The sequence below is a fragment of the Pyricularia grisea genome (genome assembly GCF_004355905.1).
Source record: "Pyricularia grisea strain NI907 chromosome V map unlocalized Pyricularia_grisea_NI907_Scaffold_10, whole genome shotgun sequence".
In the NCBI taxonomy this organism is placed as follows: Eukaryota; Fungi; Ascomycota; class Sordariomycetes; order Magnaporthales; family Pyriculariaceae; genus Pyricularia; species Pyricularia grisea.
The window spans coordinates 403,005-427,300 of record NW_022156722.1 but is presented as its reverse complement, the minus strand read 5'-3'; the positions used below and the strand labels follow the sequence as shown (position 1 = coordinate 427,300).

Below are 24,296 nucleotides of genomic sequence, written 5' to 3'. Positions count from 1 at the left end.
AATAAAGGAGAGTTCAAACGTAACGAATTTGGTGTCCCAACATTATAACGTTGGGCTCCACATCTCCGACCCCCCTAAAGTCCGGCCCCTAAAAATATCTACTCAGGCACGTCAACCCTTTGTTTTATTTTATAAATATCTAGACGAATTTTTCACTTTAGAACTTGATTTTTGAAGATTCTTGCTCCAAACTTTCCAATGAAACAGTACACTGAAAATCAGCTTCTCGCTGCCATTTCTGACATAAGAAATGGCAAATCAGTTCACAAAACCTCGCAAAAATGGGGTATTCCTCGGAGTACCCTTCACGATCGTTTAAAGGGGGCCCAGTCAATTCAACAAGCGAAAAGATTTTGTCAAAGGCTTTCACAGGAGCAGGAGACCTATTTGGCAGATTGGGTACTTGCGCAGGCCGCGTTAGGCCTTCCGCCAACGCATCAAGAACTACGCTATTTTGCGGAACGAATTCTTCAGGCCGCCGGAGAAAGAAAAAGCCTTGGGAAACATTGGGTTAGCCGTTTTATAGCCCGATATCCAACTTTGAAAACCCAAAGGCCCCGGCGAATAGAAAATGCCTGGGTTAATGGGGCTACAACCGAGGTAATTAAATCTTGGTGGTCCTATTTGAAAAATCCCGTTATCGATACTATAAAACCGGCCAACCGTTGGAATATGGACGAAACAGGTATAATGGAAGGCAAAGGATCTAATGGCCTGGTGTTAGGGCGTAATAAAATCCGGCCATTACAGCGAAAAGAGCCTGGAACGCGGGGTTGGACGAGCATAATCGAATGTGTATCAGCTACGGGGGCTGTTATACCTCCCCTCGTTATATTTAAGGGGAAAAACGTACAGCAACAATGGTTTCCAGCTGATTTAAGTCCTTTCGATACCTGGCAATTTCATGCAACCGAAAACGGGTGGACAAATAATGAAACAGGTATCGAATGGTTAAAAAAGGTGTTTATTCCAAATACCCAACCTTTAACTCCTGAAAAGCGTTTATTAGTTCTCGACGGCCACGGATCACACGTCACCGACGAGTTTATGCTTATTTGCCTCCAAAATAATATTCAGCTTTTATATTTACCTCCTCATTCGTCGCACGTTCTTCAACCGTTGGATTTATCGGTTTTTGGGCCGTTAAAGGAAGCTTATCGACGTCACCTGGGATTTGTAAACCAGTTTTGCTGTTCAACGGTTGTTGGGAAACGAAACTTTCTACTTTGCTATCGAAAAGCCAGATCAAAAGCATTTATAGCAAAAACCATTCAATCTGGTTGGCGTACGACGGGGTTATGGCCGGTGAACTTGGCAAAACCACTTTTAAACCCTTTTTTATTAGAAAATAGCAACGCCAACGTCGAAAAAGGTAAAAATAACGGCTTCCAAAGGGATAAAACACCGGAAAATCCAACCCAAAAAATTAACGACCAGTCTTTACTTATTTGGAAAACCCCTAAAACGACCCGAGATATTCGACTTCAACTACAGGAAATTTGCCGGTCCGAAAAAAGTAACGCCACTTCACGGCTTTTGTTTGCAAAAGTCCAAAAAAGCTTCGAAACCAAGGATATCTTATTGGCTGAAGCTCAGCAAAAAATCAGTTTGTTAAAAGCAAAATTGGAGGCGGTACGGCCGGTCAAAAGGAAAAGGGTAATTCCGGATCCCAACGAGCTTTTGGTCAGCAAAAAAAAACGTTTATGAAGCACAGGAAAATAATAGGGACTGTTTAGAAGCTTTGAACGATGGAGAAGAGGTTAGCGAACCGGGAGAGCCTGACAATGATTGTATTATTGTGCGTTGATAGGTTTACATTTAAATCGGTTTATAAAAGGGGTATTTCGTCGTTACATTTTTCAAGGGGGCTGGACTTTAGGGGGGTCGGAGATGTGGAGCCCAACGAAGTGGATATTTGTACAGTACAAATAACTGCAAGTATATACATATTAACCACAAATTTCAAGGTTAATCAGTACGTGTTCGCACACCAACGTACCCGCTGGCGCGTGCAGGCTTTCAAATTGTGTTTCTAACACGGTTAAAATTATTTGCACCTGCACCACGTTTTACACTATTTTATATAGTTATTTTAATTGCAATAAACGACCGCGCTTATAATCCACTGACACTAGTGTTTTGTTTTGTTTCGAAATACCAGCACGCGTGCGAATGTTTCGCAATTATTAGAATATAAAGGGTTTTGCAAAAGATAATACAGGCGCGAGCGAATATGTGGGTATGCGAGTATTTAATAATTTGGAATCTTTGGGTTATATATATATTTACCAGTAGTTATTTGTATTGTAAAAAGATCCACTTGGAGGTTACGCAGTAGAACGTAGGGGACAAGTGCCGAATTTGGTGGTTGATGGTTTATATATGAAAAAAAAGATGAAAAAAGAAAGCACGAAAGCCGGAACCTTAGCCCAAACTAACTAATTCAATTACATTACCAGGCCGACCAGAATTCGCCAAGGTCTCACTAGCCGGGCCCCCTTATCGTTGCAAGATGCGTTTTTTTCTGGTTGGTTTCAGCGTGTAAATAACCTCTGAAACTTCGGCGACTATAGCCAAGAAGGTTAAGTATAAGCAGTAGTTTAACATTTAAATATCTAAATTTTCATTTTTTTGGTACTAGTTTCTTTGCGTTTATAATTCAATTTTTGCCAATTCCGGTTATTTCGAGCCATTCCAGCCGTTGGGATACCCATGCAAAGAAGATACCTCCAAGCCATTTCCCCGCTTGTGAACACAGTCTAATTGGGAATAAGAAAAGGCAATAACTTAGCGGCTGGACCCACAGGGTTGGAGAAACTCATTCCAATTTTATGTAGAAAACACCGCTTAGAACATATAGAATCAAAGCTTATCCAAAGGCTGAGCAATTATCGGTAAACGTATATTCCAGCCAGTTAAACTTTGTATTTAAAAATTCCGGCGATTTGCTACGCTCCGGTGGCTAGCCGGATCTCGCCTTGGGCGCGATGCTCGGTTTCGATGGGGCGTCATTAAATTAAGGTTTGAATCTAATAAGAGGGCCCCGACTATAAAATTATAAAGGTAGAGGTAACCCGTGAATGAGGGCAAAGTAAAAGGTGCACGGTATGAAAATCGGTAATTAGTGATTCGCAGAGACCGAGACTTGTAGCCAAAATTTACAACATTACCCTTAAAATCAGCGTAAAGATTCTATATTCGTTCAAACCAAACCAGCTAGAACTCTGTCGTAAGCTATTAAGATTATGCGGCGCTTGCACGAGCATCTGGGGCTTTAAATTGGCGGCCCTGTTGGAAGACATTTCCTCATGGGACGAAAAATCACCATAAAGTTGCGGATAACCCTTTAATCGGACGGAAGAACTTGGAACCCAAATATTTCGGGCAAACGTTCGCGTGGGGTTTAAAACCCGCTAGTTTATTCACAAGGTAAGAATGCGCGGGGTAGATCGCTCGTTTCCGATGTTCTTGCCACATTGAATCGTACTTTTCAATGCCGATCTACGCTCCTCGGCCTATATAAGCTTTTTTTCTTTCTTTTATGTCTAAGAGCACCCTCCACGCCAGTCGATGCACGATTGAATATATTGCTTGATCAAACATTGGCAAGATTTGAACTGCAGTGGGACTGGACAAAAGAGGGGAAATGTTGACTCGGTTTTACGGACTGGATTTCGGATATTTCCCAAGCGAGAAAAATGCCTTGCCATACTACGTTTTGGTCGGGATATTTGGCGGAAAAGACAAGTCAGGGACAAAAACATTGGTGCGGTTATTGGAGTCTCAGATTGTCGTTTTGTAAATATGCTAATAGCCAAATAAACTCATGCAAGGGGCTGAGCCAAGTGTGAAAGCAGCACAAGTACGCACCTGGTTGGCGGTAGGGACAAAGAGCATCCCCAAAAGCCCGCAAGTACGTGCATATTAAACCAAACGTCCCCAGATGCAGATGCAGTCTAAATACATCTGAAGGCTGTTTTTTGTTAACACAACCGATTCAAGCCTGTTTCCTTGAGATTGGGTCGATTGAATCGCGGTTTATAACTTTGCCTATCCCGACTTAGAGTTTTCTAGTGACTAATGAGAAGCTAGGCAAAGATTTAAAAGTCACTTTATTGTTAGTCCATACCATCGCAACTTTTGAGATTAATTTCCTTTGCGAGGTAGGCGGGTAATACTGCACCCATCTCTGGTTTTGATTGCCTACAGGCAAGGCCTTTTAACTGTTAATGAACATATTATCTCGCACGTTTGACGAAGATACACTACGTCACAAACTCGAGCAGTCAGCATTGTCAGGACACATGACATACACAAAAACCTGCCGGAAATCTTTTTGTGAACTACATAACTCGCCTGTTTCCCATGCATTTCATGCTTTCGACATAGCTAGCTTCAAATCCGCAATCTACGGCCCTCGGTAAAGATTTTACATCCAGTCAACATTTGCCTAGTAGGCATCGCACCTATGGAGTCTCGCGTGTCGGAGAAGCTGGAGCAGCCAGCCACTGCGGAGCCCGCATATATTGAGGAGCCTATTCGTTCGGTGTCACAAGACAACCGCAATAATCTCTCCGACCTCGAGGCTGATGTTCTAAACCAGCAAATCGCCTCGTCCGATCGTGGTTTTGGCATCGCCACCATCTACCGATATGCGTCAGTTTTTGACATGGTGCTAATTGCCATCAGTTCCATTTGCGCCATCGCAGGCGGTGCCGGCCTGCCCTTGATGACATTGCTATTTGGCAACTATCAGGGAATCATACAGGATTATTATGCGGGCAAAAGTGCATACGACGAGTACGTTGCCCAGATGACAACCTTGGCCTTGTGCTTTGTATACCTCGCCATTGGTGAGTTCTTCACGGTTTACATTGCGACCGCGGGCTTTATCTACTCGGGAGAACGCATCAGCAATAAAATACGCGATCGTTACCTGCACAGCTGCCTGCGTCAAAACATTGCCTACCTGGACACCAAACTTAGCAGTGGCGAGATAACCACCTGCATCACCACCGAGATCAACCAAATCAAAGCAGGCATTTCGGAAAAGCTAGGCATGACGCTCGGTGCGGTCGCTACTTTTGTTTCGGCCTTCGCGATTGGCTTCGCGTCTTACTGGAAACTCACGCTAGTTCTCTGCTCCTCAGTCTTTGCTCTCATCACCACCATAGGCGTCGCAACCTTGTTCATTAGCAAGAGCAGCATCAAATTGTTTCTCTCCTCTTCTGCGGCCGGGGCTCTGGCCGGCGACGTCTTTGAGTCTGTCCGCACCGCCGTCGCCTTTGGAACCCAGGAGCGCCTTGCAAAGCTGTACAACGAGCACCTTTTCCAGGCTGAGAAGTACGGGTTCAAGGTCAAAGCAATCACCAGCATCATGGTTGCCAGCATGATGCTTATACTATACCTCAATTATGCCCTGTCGTTCTGGGTCGGTAGTACGTTTCTTATCAATTCGGAGACCTCGGTTGCCAGGATCCTTACAGTCACCATGGCAATCATGATGGGCGCCTTTGACATTGGCCATGCGGCACCCCACTTCCAAGCCTTTGTGATGGCTCTCGGATCGGCCAAGAAGATTTTCAACACAATCGACAGGAAACCCCCGCTGTCTTTGGACCCGAGCGCGAATCCAAACCAGAAGGTGGAAAACATGCAGGGTAAAATCTGCTTCGAAAACATCAAGATGGTCTACCCGTCTCGGCCGGAAGTGGTGGTGCTACAAGACTTTAATATCGAAATAGCGGCGGGCAAAACCACAGCAGTCGTGGGACCGTCTGGGTCAGGGAAAAGCACGCTCGTCGGGCTGCTGGAAAGGTTCTACAACCCCGTTCGAGGTACGATATATCTTGATGGACGAGATATTAGTACCTTGAGCATCCCTTGGCTGCGCAGGAATATTGGTCTGGTAGCTCAAGAGCCGACGCTTTTCAACACTACCATCTTTGACAACATTCGCCGGGGCCTACCAGCATCAGCAAGCGAGAGTATAGATATGCAAAGGGACCGGGTGGTGAGCGCCGCAAAGATGGCAAACGCGCACGACTTTATCTGTCAACTCCCCGACGGCTACAACACCATTGTTGGCGAGCGAGGTTCTCGTCTTTCCGGTGGTCAAAAGCAACGCATTTGCATAGCACGGGCCATCATTTCAGACCCAAAAGGTACGAATGCTGCCTTTTCCCCTGCGACCCTGCCCGAATTTTGTCTCGGCTGACCCCCAATTTACAGTCCTCTTGCTTGATGAGGCAACCAGTGCTCTCGACATTGAATCGGAAAAGGCGGTCCAGGTCGGGCTCAAGCAGGCAAGTGCGGGACGCACGGTTATCGTAATTGCTCACCGGCTCTCAACGATTCAAGATGCGGACCAGATTGTGGTTCTCTCTCATGGTTCCATCGTCGAGCAGGGAACCCACGAGGACCTGCTGGAGAGAAATTGCGTGTATTCCAAACTGATGGATGCGCAGAACCTCGCTGAAATGCTGGCCTGCCAGGAGACGCAGTTCCGGACCAAAGAGATTACCACTGCATCTTGCGGCAGGGATGAAAATGACTCTTTTTTGGCCAAGGACCAGTCCACAGTCAAAGCACTTGCAGCCGGCACCTCCACATCCCAACGCGCGGCTCATGTGGCCAAGTATGATATATGGACGCTGATCCGCTTCATCGCCTCCTTTAACAAGCAGGAAAGGAACCTGATGCTATGGGGCCTCATCTGGGCCGTCATATGTGGCACCGGGACGCCCATCCAGGCCATCTTTTTTGCCAAACAAATCATGGTAAGCTTTTGCTCGTGATTGTAATAGCTCAAAAACCACTTCTGACGGTAATGCGTAACAGATTCTTGGCCAGCCATTGTCCTCGGAAACAGTAGAGGCCATCAAAAAGCGAAGCGACTTTTGGAGCGCCATGTACCTGTTGTTGGCCGTGGTGCAGTTTGTGGCATTCGCCTTCCAGGGGCTGGCGTTCGCAAAATGTTCAGAGCGACTCATCCGGCGCGTGCGCAACATGACTTTTGGGCACCTACTGCGCCAGGACCAGGCCTTTTTCGACGACATGGAAACGGGTGCCCTGCTCTCCTTTCTCTCCACCGAAACGGCCAACATCGCTGGTCTCAGCGGCGCAACCCTGGGCACGCTGCTTACCGTCAGCACGACCCTGATTGCCGCCCTAGTATTGGGTCTCTTAATCGGCTGGAAGCTCTCGCTGGTCATTGCCTCGGCCGTCCCCGTACTCCTGGCTTGCGGGTATCTGCGCTTCCACATGCTGGCCAAGTTTTCTAGGCATTCGCAGGATTCATTTGCCCAGTCAGCGTCCATAGCCAACGAAACCATCACCTCATTGCGCACTGTTGCTGCGCTTGTCCGGGAGGACGAGGCCCTCGCCGAATACCGTCGCATTATCAAAAAGCAGCAGCACAAAAGCCTCATCTCAACTTTGCGGTCGAGCGCGCTATATGCCGCCTCAAGCTCGGCTTTTTTCCTAGCCTTTGCGCTTGGATTTTGGTACGGCGGCACGCTACTCGCGAGGCGCGAGTACGACCAGTTCCAATTTTTTGTATGTTTTTCGGCCATCGTGTTTGGCGCCCAATCGGCCGGAACCTTCTTTTCGTATGCCCGCGAGATGGGAGACGCGCACGGCGCCGCGGTGAAATTGAAGCGCCTCTCCGACAGGAGACCGGCCATCGACACGTGGTCCGAGGCTGGAGCGGCCGTGAACCGCAGCTCGTCCACGGGGGCCATTGAGTTTCGTAATGTAGATTTCAGCTATCCAAAACAAAGCGACCGTTTGGTGCTCCAAAACCTCAGCCTTCGCATCCCGGCCGGACAATATGTTGGACTGGTAGGGGCTTCGGGTAGCGGCAAAAGCACCGTCGTCTCTCTTTTGGAGCGCTTTTACGATCCGGTTGCTGGAAGCATCCACCTCGACGGCCAGGACATCCGCACGCTCAACCTAAAACAATACCGCGCCATCATATCCTTGGTTGGTCAGGAGCCCACGCTCTACCAGGGAACCGTGCGGGATAATATACTCCTTGGAATACCTTGTCCGAACCTTGTCCATAGTGAAACCATAAAAAAGGCATGTATGGACGCCAACATCTACGATTTTATTCAATCCTTGCCAAACGGCCTTGATACACCCGTCGGTAACAATGGCGTCCTTCTTTCGGGCGGCCAAAAGCAGCGCATCGCCCTGGCACGCGCTCTAATCCGCAATCCCCGGGTCCTGCTGCTCGACGAGGCCACGTCGGCACTGGACTCAAAGTCAGAATCTCTGGTACAGGCTGCGCTACATAAAGCGGTTAACAGCAGACGGACAATTATATCGGTCGCTCATCGTTTAAGCACGGTCCGGCACGCCCATGTTATCCTGGTCCTCGCCAACGGGGCCGTTGCCGAAGCAGGTAATCATGACGAGCTGATGCGCAAGGATGGTTTGTATGCACAGATGGTTAGATACCAGTCGATTCAGAGCAGCCTTTGACCGGCGAGAGTTTATTAATTGTTTAGGATTTTAATTCGCGTTTTGATTATATTTTTAGCTATTTGGCCAATTATCTTTCCTATTTATTGGGAACCCAAAGTGAGAGAAAGGTGGAAAAGTGTTGGTTCATGGGCAGACATGCGTGTAGGTAAATCACGTGTTTAACCACGTAATCTCATGACACGTAAAAAAATCTTCAACCGATTCTAACGAGCATATAAATAACTAGAAGCAGAAATTAAATTACGTTCAATTTATTATATTGTTTTTTACCGATCGCAACGATTATACGATTCCTATTAACACTAACGTGGATGTACAGTACCCTGGACAGGACAGTACCCTGGACACTTTTCCTGCACCACGCCAATTCCAGCTTAAATCGCAACGCCAGCATTATTTAACTTACCTGAATGCAATCGGAACTATATATATCAGACATTTCTTCATCCTCCTGACAGGTTCGCGCATTATGTCCTGTGTTCCCGCAATTGCCACAGCGCCGTTTAATCGCCGGTCGCGCATTAGTTCCCTCCCCATTTTCACTTTCTTCCTCCCGTACCGGATTATCCGCGTTGTTCAATTGTAACAAGTTTTGAACATCTTGTACGGTAGACGACCCTCCTTCGCGGATGCGTGTTTTTTTGGCCCTGCGCCGTTTGCTAAGCGCTTCGTTGGCCTTCCGAAGGCTGCGGTTCTCCGCAAGGATAAGAGTGTTTTAATGCGCAATCTGCTCTATACCTTTGGCCAAGTGTTTTACAGCTTCAAAAATAGGCGTTGGTGAGCTGCTTCGATGACGAGAGATCCGACTTTTGACAAGCGTTGATTGACAAACCGCTTCTGTCGGGTTGTGCGGCGTTTGAGAAACCCAGGTGCCGGTGTTGGGAAAAACAGGCTTTTTAGGTGACGGCGTCCGTAGCTTTACATCCAATTTGGATATAACCGTTTCCGGGTTATAGGGGATAAGTCCGGCCCCTCGGAAACCCCCGGCTATATTTTCTTTCGTCATTGACCTTTTATAAGCCGCGGCAAAGGCCAAAAAAAATTCGACTTTGCTGATATTAGTAATATGGGCCCGGATAAAATCGTTGATTTCTTGACCGTACGCCCGTTTAAGGACGCTAAACATTCCGACGTCAAGTGGCTGAGTTAGGTGAAATGAATGAGCAGGTAGGCAAAGCGGAATAATGTTGTGATTTTTGCAATAGCCCTCAAATTCCGGCGACTGGTGGCTGTTATGCCCATCGAGCACCAGCATCCGATAAACGCCTTTTGTCCGCGATTTCGTATAATTGTCGAAATGATGAATCCAATCCAAGCCTGTTTCGTTGTTTGTCCATCCGTTGGGGGTAGTTTTAATGCGCCAAAATGCGGGAAGACCACCTTCTGTATACCAATTCGCGAGATGGTGGACGCCTTTAACGATAAGATATGGAGGCACATCGTAGCCGTCGCCACTGATGCAGCAAATTGCAGTCGCCCATTCTCGATTGCCAGGCTGTATTTTCTTGCTTCTTCCGCGTCTTTCGGACCCAGTCACGACCATATGTCCGCAGATTTGGCCCATCATAAAGCCGGTTTCGTCGAAATTGTAGATGTCGCAGTCTTGAATGCCGTATTTGTTCTTCATGTTGGCCACCAATTGAAACCACGCGTTTAACGCGTCAGGATCTTCGCACAAAGCCCTTTGGAAATCGTAAGCGCGAGAAAAACGCGTATTTAACTCTATGCGTCGTTGGACGAAACGATTCGCCCAACGAGTCCCGACCTGTCGCGCGTTCCGCGCAGCGAGGATTTGGTCGGCCATTGCGGCCACATCGGCGATCTGGGGCGGAAACCCTCGGGAATCCAGGTCCAATATATATTGTACAATCACCTCCTCTTCGCTTCCTGTCAACTTTTGCGAACTGGGCCGACGGTTGGCCAAAAAAGTAACGCCTTTCATTCTGGTATAAAGCGTTAATTTGGGCACATTGTAAATAAATGCAACCTTCCTAATACTTGCTTTCTTATTTAATCGAAATTCATTTAACGCAAAAATGATTTACGCTTCACGATTTAATAATTCCATGGTTAATGGTGGAAAAAACGCGTATTGCGATGGAAATATAGTGCTAGGCCAAAAAGTGTCCAGGGTATTGTCCTGTCGGGGGGAATGGCGCAGTGGTTAAACGCCATAGCTGTTACTTGAATAACGTAGGTTCGAATCCTGCTCCCTCCACCTCCTCCCCGCTTACCTGTGGCAAAAATAACCCGGCTGGCTATCGACAATAACCACCCGCCTATGCCGTCGAGCCCACATTTGTTGGAAATTTCGTCTCCATGGCTACAAACGACCGACAGCTCCGCTGTTTGGACACAGGCCCCTCTCGATAAAAAGCCGTCAACTGCCGTCAGACGAACCCTCCGTGCGCCTGAAGGCACGGGGTCGCGTTAGTGAACAAACCTGTAAGCAGGACCGGGCACGAACCCGGTCAGGCTCGATTCGCTTCTATGCCCTTATTTTCCGCTGTGTAAATAGAGAAAATAGAAAGCGCGCCGAGATACCCCTCGGGAGGTTGCTAACGGCCGGCTAATAAGCCGGGCCGAGCCCGGCGTTAAATAATAATACTACTACTAATACTAATACTACTAAAGGCCAATCGGAACGAGCCCGTCAAAAAACGCACCCCTGACGGCCACCATCGAGTTCAGCGAGCTTCCCAGTCGTACATTTTCGAATCGGGCGGGGATGGGTTTTGCAGCATAAGTATAATAATAGTGCGTCGCTGACTTGGTTCAGCAGCCATTGTACGGTTCTGCGTTGCGTATAGCGGGCTCCAACGTCGATGGTGAGATAATTTAGGTGACGAGAGATGCTTGTCTTTTCGTCCAGGCTCAAGTCCTGACCGGGGTTTGAAAGACGCTTTTTTTCCCATTCGCTATGATTATATCAGTAAGGCCCGGACGCTTTGTAATGGCAAAATCTGAGCAAGGAGCAACTTGTTGGGTGTAAAATGAAATAGCCAAACTGGGCGGTATAATTTCAGAAAGGTTAGCAAAGCCAAGCTTAGTTAAACTATAAAATGCTCAACGTCGAGATTGCACCTGACTTATTCCCGTCTTTCTTTGCTGTTCTTTCTCGCAACTCGCCCAGCATGCCACCAAATACACAGCTTCAATCTGTGGCGGCTTTTACGCCGCAGCCTTCCTCCATGACTGTCGTTCTCGGGTCCAGGATCGAACCGTGGCTCACAGAATCATTGAGACGCATCAAACCCAATGAGCCGCTCAATAGCGTTGCTGAGCATCAAACATGCCTTAGCAAAGTTTTGTCATCGCCGAACACCATCTGGATCCTGGCATCCCTGATGCGAGAAGGCTCAAAGTCCGAATCGGATCCCGAGTTTTATCTTGTTGATATCGAGACAAATATTGTTCTTGTCGATATCCCATGCGATGAGGTTGTATTCAAGCTGACTTCGAACACAACAGACGCCCTGATCAAGTATTATCAGGACGTCTATTGTGTTGACGCCAAGGAGAAAGAACAGCACAAGAGGCAGCTTAAGGATTTTATCGAAGCTATCAACCGTTACACTTTCCGCATGCCTGCTGTTGTGCTTGATGGGTTGGAAAAGGATGGTGCTGGCGAGCCACTTTCTGGGCAAAGCCGAAATTTCAAAACCAGGATTTTGAATCTTATGGAACGCCTGTCACCCTCGCCCTTTAAAGAGGTTGAGCCCATTTCGGAATCGCCCTCACTGTCCACAGCCGCATCTTCTGCTGATTTATATTCAAAGCCTCCCATTAACAAGGTGGTTGGCTGGCCACCTGATTTGAATCCAACTCAAGCCCTCTCCCAATCCCAAGTCAATTGCGACCCTTTTTCGATATCCTTCTACGGAATCCCACCAATCTCTGCCTTCCCACCAATGCCAAGTCAGGCGGCTTCTGCTGCTTCTAGCTTTGGTCATATTCCAACTGCTCCGAAAGACCAATCGGCTCTAGATTCAACGCATCTGAATCCGACGCATGCGAGACAAGCAAACAACATGGAGGAACATAATAACACCAAGATGTCCGTGACTCTTTTTAACGGCAACCCATCTTCATCCGCGTCCAAAATTGAACCTCGCAGGCAGGCACTTCATCCCCGTCGAGGTCAGGCTACTCCAGAGCTGCCGCCCTAATCTGGGGCAACCAACCCTCAGGAAGTGCCTCCGCCGAGAAAGACCTTCCAGCTACACATGCAGCGGACGTCGCCTGGGTACTCTGAGCAGAGAGCTCAAATAAGCGAGCAAGTTTTATCTTCTTTTTTTATTTCTCTCCCAGATGACATTTATCTGACTCCATCTACACAGCCTTACCAATCTCGAAGCATCAACTTCATATACCCGACACAAGCCGGACAGGGAAGCACCACGCGAGGCTGCTGTAAGTGGGTTGACAACTATTTTTAGATGGCTTTAGACTAAGCAAACTGTCGACAGGATTGTCGCTGTCTCCCACAGGCCGAATGGGCTGCTTTGGAATCGCGAATTGTCCATCTTGAGACCAGGCTCGGAATAAAGACAGGAACTTGCAGCACAACTCAACGGGGAATGGACGTGAGATCGGAGGACGAAATATCAGGTGATTATTGAAATACAAGTTACATCTAGTAAACTATGTGCCTTTTTATTTGGTTCGGATAATTGGAGGGCCGTTTGAGGTTGACGGAAGAGATTACGAGGAAGAAGGGGATTCGGATCTGGAAGAGAATGAACGAGTTGACTGGCAGCGTTTTCAGAAGGCCGCCAAATGATGAACGACGGCACATGTTGGAGCGACTCAACGAAATATAACTGGTTTACATACACCACAATCATAATCCGCAAGCCATTCGGGGACTTTGTAGGGAATTTGCTACCATAATAGAGAACGAAAAAGCTGTCGATGTGATTTCCCTGCCTCCCATCACTACAGGTACAGAATGGTGCCACTCGACACCAGCATGACTATCGCATGTCATCTGGCTCGATCTCCAAAATGACTCGAAGATACCACGGCCAAAATGTGTCACGGACATATCGATGTAGATTTTGCAGTCCACACACAATCTTGTACGTACCCACGACGCTCTGGGTCGTGCCAAAGGCGTATTCGCGCCAAAGGATGGTCTTGTCGCCTTGGCGGGAGGTAGCAGCCAGATACCAGGAGTGGCCACGAATAAGTATCGCTGGGATGTATGGGAGTGTTCCGAGTAGGCGGTCCGATTCGGCCACGGCACGCTCTGCAGAACTCATTAAACCATCATTTGCCCCCTCGCCACCGCCGCCGCCATCCTCAGAGGGCGTTGTGTCAATCGAGTATTTTTGTAAAAGCCGACCCTCCAAGAGCTGCGACCACATGTTCCACTGTGCGGCCTGCCAAGTGCCAACTTGAAGTGTTTGTCGCTGTTCGTCGCCGCCGCTCCTTTTGACTTCGATGCTGACCACGATTGGGACGTCCAGTAGCGGGNGGCCTGCCAAGTGCCAACTTGAAGTGTTTGTCGCTGTTCGTCGCCGCCGCTCCTTTTGACTTCGATGCTGATCACGATTGGGACGTCCAGTAGGGGGGGGGCGTCGCTATGGTTGATGGATGAGCCGGGAAGCCTTGCGCGCAAGACATCGATGGCTTTTTTCGCAGCGACAGCGGTTGGGTCCACTAAGTTGGATGGACATGCGACGAGACACAAATCTACCATCCTCGATTTCTGGCTGGCGAGAGGACTATCCCTGCGAGTAGCTTTGGCGTGAGTTCTAAAGATGATATAATCAGCGGTGCAGTCATATATGCTGGGAGGTGAGAGACGTACGTGATGAGCACGTCCAGCAGATCACTGGCGGGCCCTCTTTTCCCGTTGAGAGCAAGACGCAGGAGCGGGAAATGGACGCCGGATATCCAACCATCTTCGTATTCGACCCTCGAATTGCAGCGACGTGCGTCCTCCACAATGTCCATCACCTCAGAGACTGACGGAGTCGGGCCTAGTAGATCACGCGCCTCGTTCGGAACAAACATATGTTGATAAATCTCGAAGGTGCGTCTGGTTTCTGCCTCTTTTTCAAGGGCATCCTGTATGAGAGAGATAAGTGTTAAAAAGGAACAACAAAAGTGGCAACCACAGTGCTAACCTTAATCCGCTCTGGGAAGATGCCGACGCTACCCTCTTGGATGCTTTCCATAACTTTAAGCATATCAAACAGCATCGGTGGCAATGCTTCCGTCAGGGCCAGGGGTTGCATGACAAGGGCACCGGGGCCCAGGGCAAGCCTCGCCAATTCCTTACTTGGAAAGTGCTGGCCCGACCTTGTAAAGACGCCAGAGCTCGTGGCCGACTGGACACTACTCGATTCCCATGCTGCCTGGGGTGTAGAAAAGAGCCGAGGAGGGGCGAGTATTGGCCAAACTGGGTAATCTCCTCGTTATCGTGGTATAGTTTCCAGGTTGACCGGTGCGTCATCGTCCCCATCTTCCGCTGCTGCCCGGCGCTTCCTCCTCGTCGGGGTCCGGGTACTCATGCGGGAGACGGCGCTCATCGAAGGCGGGGGAGAGGCAAGGGCGTGACGGTTGGTGACGGCGGAAGACCGTTTGCGCTTCTTAGGTGGCGCGATCTGGATGGAAAGCGGGTTCAAAAGAGGCTGTTCGCAAACTGGATTGACCTGTTCGAGCCAGGTCAAGATGCTGTCGTCACCGCGTCTGGCGACTTGAGCCATTAATCAAACGGAGACGGGAGGATCGCGACGAAATTGTGGTGAAGAGATGATTGCTGCGGTTTGATGGCCGATGGATCATGTATTTGAGAATAACGTATTGCGCCGCTCGGAAAACATTGATGATGACCAAGGTTCAATTGATTGATTACAGGCGGGCTGCGAGGCATTGCCATGGTAACAATGACGGCATATCGATAAGGCTACAGTGGGCCGTGCATATGATGCAATTAAGTCCTGAGTTACTACACCGTGCCCCATGCACACAGGTACCCCACTTTAATTATGCATTGAGAATCCAGCCAAGCCAGCTCACCAGCATTCATTCGAGTGACGAGGGTTAGGGTCGTCGAACGAGTCGTGGTGGATGGATTGATGCTGTGTGATACGTAGTTGGGCATCCGTTCTGACCCCAACCTAGCCCCTTCTCGCGATGCACGCCAGAGGGAACGAGCGCATGGTTAGGGTGTAAGTCCAAAACCGAGAATGGAGCGTTATATAATGCGACGTCGTGGAATAGCAACGCAAAGGAAGCAGTGGGAGGAAAGAGAATATAACAAGAAAAAGGCCATGGCTCTGTGCTTTGCGTTTTGCATATATGCGCGGGAAGCATCATAGCTGGGAGTCGTTAGGTTATCTGTCAGTTGCGTAGGTATCACCGTGGCAGGTTTGCAATCAAGGAACTATAGGGCGTGTGTAAATCTCTAGTATTTCGGAGTATCCATGGAAGGCCAAGGCAAGGCCTGGCCGCTCAAGTGGGGGACAAAATTAAATTGACCGCAAGCGCACCGAATCGGTTATTATTTTAACCACCCGGTCCTCGGATGGCTAGACACAATTGGCCACGCCGTTGTAATTGAGCAGCCAACCCCGCCTTTGTTTGCGCATGGTCCCAACCTTGATTCCGACCCCCGCAAGGATCTCTCGGGTCTGACCAAGCGCAAATAAGCGCCCGGCCTCAACACCGAAGCCTCATTGCCCCTTTACACCATGCCGCCCTCTCCGCCTCGGTCTTGACCGCGGTCGGCATCGTCACCCAAGCGACGCCGAGTTCACAAGCACGACCGTGACCCGTCAGGCGGACAGGTCTCCGACGCCGACCTGACGCCCCGTGCTGTTCGCAGCAACGATTATCCACCCTACTCCTCTCGACTAACCTGAACCCGAACCGGGCGCCTTTCACGTTCCATCCGTCTGCGCCGCCGCCGGTCACCTCTTCGGCCTCTAGAGCCTCGACCTCGACGACGATATCGCGCAACCAGAGCCAGTCGCAACGGTCAACGATCCCAGCCAAGCGCACCATTGACCTGCTGACATTGGAAAAGCCTATTCATATCGTCCCTGGGAACAACTCGGCTAAAAAGCTGCTTGAACTGCTGCCCCCGGATGTTCACGGCGTACATAAGACTTTTGCAATCTATCAGTGGACTGGTCACGCCATGCATTCCCGGACAGGTGCAAGAGGAGGTAACTGGATGGAGGACATGTAGGAAATAGGTCCGTGTAGTGCGACTAATACTCATTCTATTACAATATCATGCGAACTGGCACCAGCAGTCTTTCAGTGTCCGGATTTACTTGAAGTTATGAGCCTCCATTTCGAGGTCCTACACGCAGGCTTTCCCTATATATTGGCATCGCCCCGCCTTTTCCACACTTCGGACATTTGAGCCAGCTGACCAAGTTGCGCAGCCGAGCGCTTATCGATTAGCGATTCAACCTCTGACGCGTCCCCACCGACGCGCCATAAAAGCTAAGCCCCCGGATCTAATCACAAAGTGTTCCTAATCAAGGTTTGGATTTGCTTTTTTGCGCCGAGAGGGTAGATTTGTGTAGTGTTATCACGGATGTCCACAATGTTTTCGTAAAAACTCAGCATGTCGGGAGGCAGTGGTGTTTCGGGTTGGTTGCCCAAACACGCGTTGGCGTTGAGAACATTTCCGAACAACCTATCTGTTGATAGGAATTGTATGATCGCTGCGATCGGTAAAAACAATATAACAAATAACGGTATTCTCATGCATGTCTATCTATCGTTCTGTAACTATCTACAATCCTGCAGAGATCCCCTCAAAAACTCTGCGACGTGTTCTGAGATCACATGTCACAACACGTGATCTACCCACACGCATGTCTGCCCATGAACCAACACTATCTGCTGTTTCTTCGGAGACCGTGGCCGCCTGGAAGTCGAGGCATTGGATTGTAATGTAGGTGGAAACAATGAGAGACTGGTTCAAGATCGCCCTCTAATTCGCCCTCGCAAGAGCATAGTCCGTCACCCTACAAAGATGGACAAAATGACGACCTTGTGATTACCATCGCAACAGTTGACCCGCAAACTGCCAAAGAGCAAGCCTCAAGCTTTCGCCCAAATGTTATCATCAATAGGAGCGACAGTGGCGGCGCTGCGCAGTGTGTCATTATGGGCAAAGGAGAGTTTTGGTGTCCCGGTCCAACCGTCATTGGACCTGGCATTCAGGCGGCACATATCATTCCGAAGATAACACTGGAGTCGCTTCCCTCTCGATGACGACCAAACCATACCCGATCCAAATGATGTGGAATCCCTAAGGAACGCTTGGCAAGCTACATGAAGTCCTAGCAACGGGCTATTAATAGCCAGTCACCTGCACCAGTGCTTCGACCAGCGACTTTTCTCCATTCACCCAGATACGGACATTATCCGCGTCTTTATGCCCTACTCTCTTTTGATGCAATACCACGGGAGGCCTGCTGCCTTGCCACCCGGGCTAAGTAGGCGGGCTTTGCGGCTTCAATATGACATGTGCTGTATTGAGAATTTTGGTGCCATGTATCCTATGCCTAGCGCCCCAGCACCAATCATCAGCATCAGGTCTAACGCTGCGAAGCTGCCCGTTAGCTCTTCCTTCGCGGTTTCTGGAGACCTTGACAAAGTTCAAAATCATTCCACTGCAGGCACCGCACCGACGGCTACCCAAGGCGCAGACGCAAGCTCGTGTGCTGGTGGCTTTGATTATGCGGAAAAGCACAAGCAGACGTCTGCGGTGGAGCTCCCGCCTACACATGAGTCTTCACGCCCGCCAGCGGAAGACGCGCACCACCGGACTCGGCTTTAGCGTGTGGGCAACATGGTCACCTCTGGCCGAACAGTATCAGCGGCGCGGTTGGATAGTACTCAAAGTGCATAGTGAGAGTAAAAGGGATGATGATGTTGAGGGTTCAAGCATCCTCCACCATTCATGGGTCAGACCCACCTTTGTTAGCGATTCACACCCAAACACACCAATAAGCTTAACAGCTGAAGAATTTTCGCCCGCCGGTCGTCATGGCCTCACCAGAGGTCTCAAACCGCCGCGCGCGCCCGCAGAGCACGCCGCAGGCTTTGCCGCAGGGCCAGGCCGAGTCGGGACACGTATCTCTCGACACGCGCACCGCTAACGCGCCTCAGCCGGCTGGCCGCGGAAGGTACTCCAGCCTCCCGGCCCTGGCCATCAAAACACTGCAGCAGGAGTTGGAAAACGTGGAAACAGTCGGCAGCTGGCTCGAAGAGGTCTTTGCAGCCAAGCTCGAAAGTTTACAGGCCCCGGAGGACGCCGCGCTTAGGAGAATTGTTCTTGAACTTGACGACGTGATCAGCGGCTGGTTCCTCAGTCGCACCCTCCCTGAAAAAGAGCGTTCGCGCTCCCCGTCGCGTTCGCCGACCAGTTCCAGCGAAAGGCGCAGCATTTTAATTACGAGGACGGGCACGGCGTCGTCGGCCTCTAAAGGCAGAGGCACGCCCACTAACAAATCGGTCACATGGGCCGAACGAGCCGCCACGCCACCAGCGGCGGCCCCAACGCAAATTTTAACCCCGGCCACGCGCTCGTACCCGATACGTACGACGCCCGGCAATGCACCTGACAGCTCCGCAACTCCCTCCCAATCGGGCCGGGACCGCTCCCAAGCCCCGAAACGTTTGACAGAACAGCCGTCCAACCGCATCCTGATCCGCGTAAATGACAAATTGCGGATGGTGACGAGGGAGCCATACGCGGTAACGACCAAACTGGCCGAATTGGTCTCGGTACCACACAGTAAAATCCCAAACGCCAAGCGTACCCCCACGGGCTGGGGTGTTACGGTGGCCTCTGAGGAAACACGGCAAAAACTCCTCAACCCCAGCGCGGTCAAGGCCATTATGGACGCATTGGACGCGCGGGAAGTCACTGTCCCGACAACCTGGCACACATACGCCGTTTCTGGAGTGCCCCGAACGCTCAATTGCCTGGACGGAAGAAAGGACGTACATGAGGTAATCCAGGAGGAGATTACCGTGGCAGCAGGCCAGCAGCCAGTTAACTGGCATATTTCCAAACATGGTTACGACCCATATACGGCTGAGGGCACGTGGATAGTGTCCTTCCTTCAACCCGTAAAGCCCTTTCAGCTTTTTGGAGTGTCGAAACGTGCGCGGAAGGTTGAAAAATCACGCAAAATTACACACCACCACGACGGTTGCCAGGGATATTGCGAAATACGTCGCTGCGTACGGCAAGCGCGTTGCGGCATATGTGGTGAAGCAAAACATGCGACAGAGGAAGAGCCGTGCAAGGCAGCCCCCAAATGCGTCAATTGCCACGGCCATTTCCCATCCGGACATGAGAACTGCCCTGCCCGACCTTTAGTGGTAAATGGGAAGCTTGAACGACCTTTACAGCGTAAACTAAAGGGGATCCGCAGAATCGGACGTGCCAACCGTGCCGCGATTATCAACGACCGGGCTGAGGCGGCCCGCCGAGAGCCAGCACCTGCAATCCCGGTCCTAAACACCTCATCGCAGCATTCGCAAACCTCGAGCTCCCGATCGAGCATTTCAAATAAAAGAGCGCGGCCATGCGAGGCGGCAGGGGCGGACATCCGCAACTTCCTGCAGGCTGAACAGGAACGCGTGCACGACGAAATCGTTTGGGCAGCCGAAATGGAGGAGGACGCAGCGGCTGCCGAACCTTGCCCCGCTGATGTGATAGATTTGGAAGCAACCCGTCGATTAATATGACGAAAAACTCGCTCGGCAACATGCAGCGGGAATGCCTCGACGTAGTTTGGGCCAACGTAGGTAAAAGGATGGGTGTGCATTTGAGCCTATTGGAGTTGTGCCACCAGAGAAAAGTGGACCTGGTTAACGTTCAAGAGCCATGGTGCGGGCTAAATACGACTACACAAACGCACCCGGGCTATGATGTTTTTGCGCCAGTGGACGAATGGCACGCCAACACTTACGAAGCCATGACTGGGCTCCGGCCCCGGGTGCTCACCTACGTCAAGAAGGGGGCAGCCCTAGGGGCCGCACAACGACGGTTACCGCAGGGCCAAAATACGCGGGACATACTCTGGCTCGAAATTAACGGAATATTGTTTGTTAACGTATATAGGGCTCCGGGCACTGAGGCCGCGCTGGAAATGGTATGCAATACTGTGCCAAATGGACCCACGGTGCTAGGCGGCGATTTTAACGTAGCGGCTGCTGCATACCAGCCAGGCCGCGCAAACGCACGCGGAGGGGATCAACTAACGGCATGGGCGCAAGCCCAGGGGATGAGTTTTACAGGAAATATCGGCGTGCCCACCCACCGCGACGGGGGTTTACTGGATATAGTCTTTTCCAACCTCCCCAGCACAATAACTGTGGTTAACAGCAATCTTTACACAGGCTCCGACCACGAATCCCTTTATACCACGCTGCGGACGCGCGGCGCCCCCCGCCCGGAGGCGGTCAACGTTTCGGTTAGGGACGACCGGCTACCAAAGTTCGCGGAGCTACTTGCTTTTGGCATACAAAACATGCCGGACCCGGGATCCGCGGCCGATGGCTACGCATTGGACGCGTGGGTAGCTAAATTTACAACTTTATGGGAGCAAGTGACGTGGGTCGTGGGTACGCCGGCGGGAAAAAAGGGCAGCTCGGCTCCCTGGTGGACCGAAAACTGCTAGCGGCTCTGGTCCGAATTCCAGCGGGTTAAACGGAACGCTGTAAATAGGGCAAACGCCTCTGCCGAGGAAAAAGCCTATACGAAAGGGATGCGGGCCGCGAAACGGGAATACTGGAGGCACCGGATCGACCAACTGCGCGACGATAAAGATTTGTGGAACATGGTGGGCTGGCTGGGAACCGGTCCACGCCTCCGGTCCCCGCCGCTGGTTATTAACGGCGAGCAAGTAAGCGAGCCTTTAACAAAAACGGAAACACTGCAACGGGAGGTGCTTGGCCGATTTTCGGCGGAGGATAACCTGCAGGGAAACCCCTTGGAAGCCTGGTCGCCGGACGAGGCTAAAATCCCTTGGGACACCCAAATTAGTGCGGAAAAGGCGGAACGCTCCTGCATTGGGGTTACGAGCACGTCCCCGGGCATCGACGGAATGACCGTCCGGCTACTAAAAGCCGGATGGGCTTCGTTGGCCGAGCCGGTGCGCAGGCTCTACCAACGTTGCCTGGAACTCGGACATTTCCCAGCGCCTTGGAAGAAGGCCGAAGTCGCGATGCTACCGAAAACGGGGAAGAAAGACCGGAGCAGCGTTCGATCTTGGCGGCCTATAGCCCTCCTCTCCTGCATCGGAAAAGGCCTCGAGAGGCTCGTCGCACGCCGGATAGCTTGGGCCATATACGACAACGGGCTCCTTAGCTGCACCCACGGCGGTGCCCTACCCAAACGATCGGCGACGGATCTGGTTTGTGCCCTCGCCCACGATATCGAGCAGGCTCTAGCTCGCGGGGAGGAAGTCACCCTTGTCGCATGCGACGTCCAAGGCGCCTTCGACGCCCTCCTCCATGGGCGATTGATACGGAAAATGCGGAGCCTCGGGTTTAGTAAAATGCTCCTCAGGTTCGTGATTAACTTTTTAAGCGGCCGCCAGGCCCGAGTCCGGCTGGAGGGTACGACCACGGGCTTTAGGCGGCTTGGGTGCGGCACCCCGCAAGGGTCTCCCCTTTCCCCGATCCTATATATGCTATATTTGGCGTATCTCGTCAAAAACGGTACGAAGTGGCGGTTGGCATACGCAGACGACGTGCTTACATGGAAATCGTCACCCTCGTTGGAGGAAAACGTACGTTGGCTGGAAGATAAACTCCGGGATATGCACGAAATTGCGGCGGAAGAGAAGATCCATTTTGCAGCGGAAAAAACAAAGGTGATCCATATCACTAAAAAAAGGCACGGTCGCAACCCGGAAATCCGGATTAATGGTAGAACGGTTACCCCGGTCCAACTACCGGGCGGTCGACGCGGACAAAACGCCTCCGGGGCCGAGCGCTACCCGGGCATGCGTTGGCTTGGTTTTTGGTTCAGCCGACGGCTAGACGGGCGCCGCCACGTGGCCGAAAGGGCTGCCAAAGCAATGGCGGTCGCTGCTCACCTCAAAGGCTTTGGGGCAGTAAGTTACGGACCGCCTACGGCTACACTTCGCAAGGCAGCGGTAGCATACGTGGGTTCATCGGCCACCTACGCAGCCGAGGCATGGTACAACCCAGCGCATAAGCAAAAAAAACTCCTCAAAGCACTAAACAAACCGCTGGTTTTAGCGGCACGGGCAATCCTCCCGGCGTATAAAACCACCCCCTCGTCCACTGTTCTCAGGGACGCAGGATTACCCTCGGCCCGCGTCGCGCTGGCCTACACCCGCCTGAAATACGGCGCCCGACTAAGGCTCGCGGACAAGGGGCACCCCCTTGTCAGCCGCCTGCGTGAAACACCTCGTGCCCGCAACTCGGGCCATTCGGCCACGACCCTGCAAACGGCTGCACAACTTCTCCCGCGGATCCGGAGACTAGAGTTGCGCGCACCTCGCAATGCCCCGGATTCTCGCACTGACCCCACCGGAGGAGTCCCGAAAGAGGAAGCGGCCCGCCGTTTTATCGAATGGCTGGACATGGTATCACCTGACGATATCGTGGTATATACGGATGGTTCGGAAAAATACGAAAACAACTGCGTCCAAATAAGGTACGGATGGGCCGCTTTTAGGGCGGGCCTGGAATTTGCCGCAAGCTCCGCATTTATTACGCCGGAAAGCCACGTTTTCGACGCCGAGGCGATTGGCGCCCTAAAAGGGCTACAGGCGGCAGCCAAAGCCCAGCCAGGCGCCCGGATTTGGATTTGTATGGACAGCACCTCGGTTATTTGGGGTCTTAAAGGCGACGCGCCGCGTTCGTCCTAATAGGCCTTCCTAAAATTCCATAACCTTGTCGATTTACTTCGAAAACAAAGCACCGAAATTCGGGTCCGCTGGTACCCTGGGCACCAGGGAATCCCGGAAAACGACCGGGCTAACGAGCTGGCTAAGGCCGGTTCCGCCGGACCGCCGGATCCAAATCCGAAGGCTTAGCAAACCACGTATAACGGTGCCGGCACGGTCCTTAGAACCATTCTTTCGAATATAGAAAAGAACTGGTGGCGTAAAGAACTCTGTAAACGGTCCCCCGCATATAGGGAATAGAAATTCCAATATACACCGAAAAAGGAGCCCGAGAAACTGCGTTTGCCAAAACCCCTACTGGGCCATTATTTGGCCATAAAGACCGGCCACGGCGATTTCAAAGCCTACCATAACCGTTTCAACCACCAGGATGCAAACACCTCGTATGCCTGGTGCTGGAAGCGGACCTCCCCTGAACACCCGGTGCACTGCCGCTTTTCGCGGGCGGTGTGGAGAAATTGGCCGTGGCCTAATAACGACCGGCCGGTCGGGCCGCCAGACCGCGGCCAACGCCGCAAATTCTTCCAGACAAGCCTCGGGCAACCGAAAAGCTTCGAGGCGTTTTCGATAGCCACCAACTACTTTAACGCCCGCCCCAGAGCGGCCCGCCAGCGCCCCGCGCGCCACGAACGCACTTTACGCCTAGGGACACCGATCGTAAACGACTCGAACTCTGACGAGGAATAGACTTACTGCCTTTTCACCCACACTTCACGGCACAAGCCGTCAGACGAACCCTCCGTGCACCTTAGGCACGGGGTCGCGTCAGTGAACTAACCCCGTAAGCAGGACCGGGCCCGAACCCGGTCAGGCACGATCCGCCTCTGCCCTCCTTGTTTTCCCCCTGTGTAAATAAAGAAGATAGAACGCGCG

General features: G+C 51.2%; 7 protein-coding genes across 7 annotated transcripts; 6 read left to right on the top strand and 1 right to left on the bottom strand.

Annotated features, from left to right (window-relative positions):
• Positions 1-3,826: 3,826 nt before the first annotated feature.
• Positions 3,827-8,487, top strand: PgNI_11651 (uncharacterized protein; the record flags this gene model as incomplete). The annotated part of the gene is made up of 4 exons (XM_031131616.1): positions 3,827-3,913; positions 4,394-6,164; positions 6,232-6,779; positions 6,841-8,487. The coding sequence occupies 4 exons, from the start codon at positions 3,827-3,829 to the stop codon at positions 8,485-8,487; spliced, it is 4,053 nt and encodes a 1,350-aa protein (XP_030976593.1).
• A 2,284-nt stretch (positions 8,488-10,771) lies between these two features.
• PgNI_11650 (uncharacterized protein) lies at positions 10,772-10,924 on the top strand (the record flags this gene model as incomplete). Its single annotated transcript, XM_031131615.1, has 1 exon — positions 10,772-10,924. One exon carries the CDS (start codon positions 10,772-10,774, stop codon positions 10,922-10,924), a length of 153 nt encoding a protein of 50 aa, XP_030976655.1.
• A 628-nt stretch (positions 10,925-11,552) lies between these two features.
• PgNI_11649 (uncharacterized protein) lies at positions 11,553-12,659 on the top strand (the record flags this gene model as incomplete). The annotated part of the gene is made up of 1 exon (XM_031131614.1): positions 11,553-12,659. The coding sequence occupies one exon, from the start codon at positions 11,553-11,555 to the stop codon at positions 12,657-12,659; it is 1,107 nt and encodes a 368-aa protein (XP_030976348.1).
• Positions 12,660-15,989: 3,330 nt separating this feature from the next.
• On the top strand, positions 15,990-16,693 carry PgNI_11646 (uncharacterized protein; the record flags this gene model as incomplete). The annotated part of the gene is given in 3 exon segments (XM_031131612.1): positions 15,990-16,131; positions 16,143-16,269; positions 16,282-16,693. Coding segments are annotated over 3 exon segments (681 nt in total), but the record flags the coding sequence as incomplete, so codon positions are not given.
• Positions 16,162-16,506, bottom strand: PgNI_11647 (uncharacterized protein; the record flags this gene model as incomplete). The annotated part of the gene is made up of 1 exon (XM_031131613.1): positions 16,162-16,506. The coding sequence occupies one exon, from the start codon at positions 16,504-16,506 to the stop codon at positions 16,162-16,164; it is 345 nt and encodes a 114-aa protein (XP_030976483.1).
• A 387-nt stretch (positions 16,694-17,080) lies between the features above and the next one.
• PgNI_11645 (uncharacterized protein) lies at positions 17,081-17,736 on the top strand (the record flags this gene model as incomplete). Its single annotated transcript, XM_031131611.1, has 2 exons — positions 17,081-17,105; positions 17,495-17,736. The coding sequence occupies 2 exons, from the start codon at positions 17,081-17,083 to the stop codon at positions 17,734-17,736; spliced, it is 267 nt and encodes an 88-aa protein (XP_030976485.1).
• A 23-nt stretch (positions 17,737-17,759) lies between these two features.
• On the top strand, positions 17,760-18,304 carry PgNI_11644 (uncharacterized protein; the record flags this gene model as incomplete). The annotated part of the gene is made up of 2 exons (XM_031131610.1): positions 17,760-17,764; positions 17,803-18,304. The coding sequence occupies 2 exons, from the start codon at positions 17,760-17,762 to the stop codon at positions 18,302-18,304; spliced, it is 507 nt and encodes a 168-aa protein (XP_030976486.1).
• Positions 18,305-24,296: the final 5,992 nt, after the last annotated feature.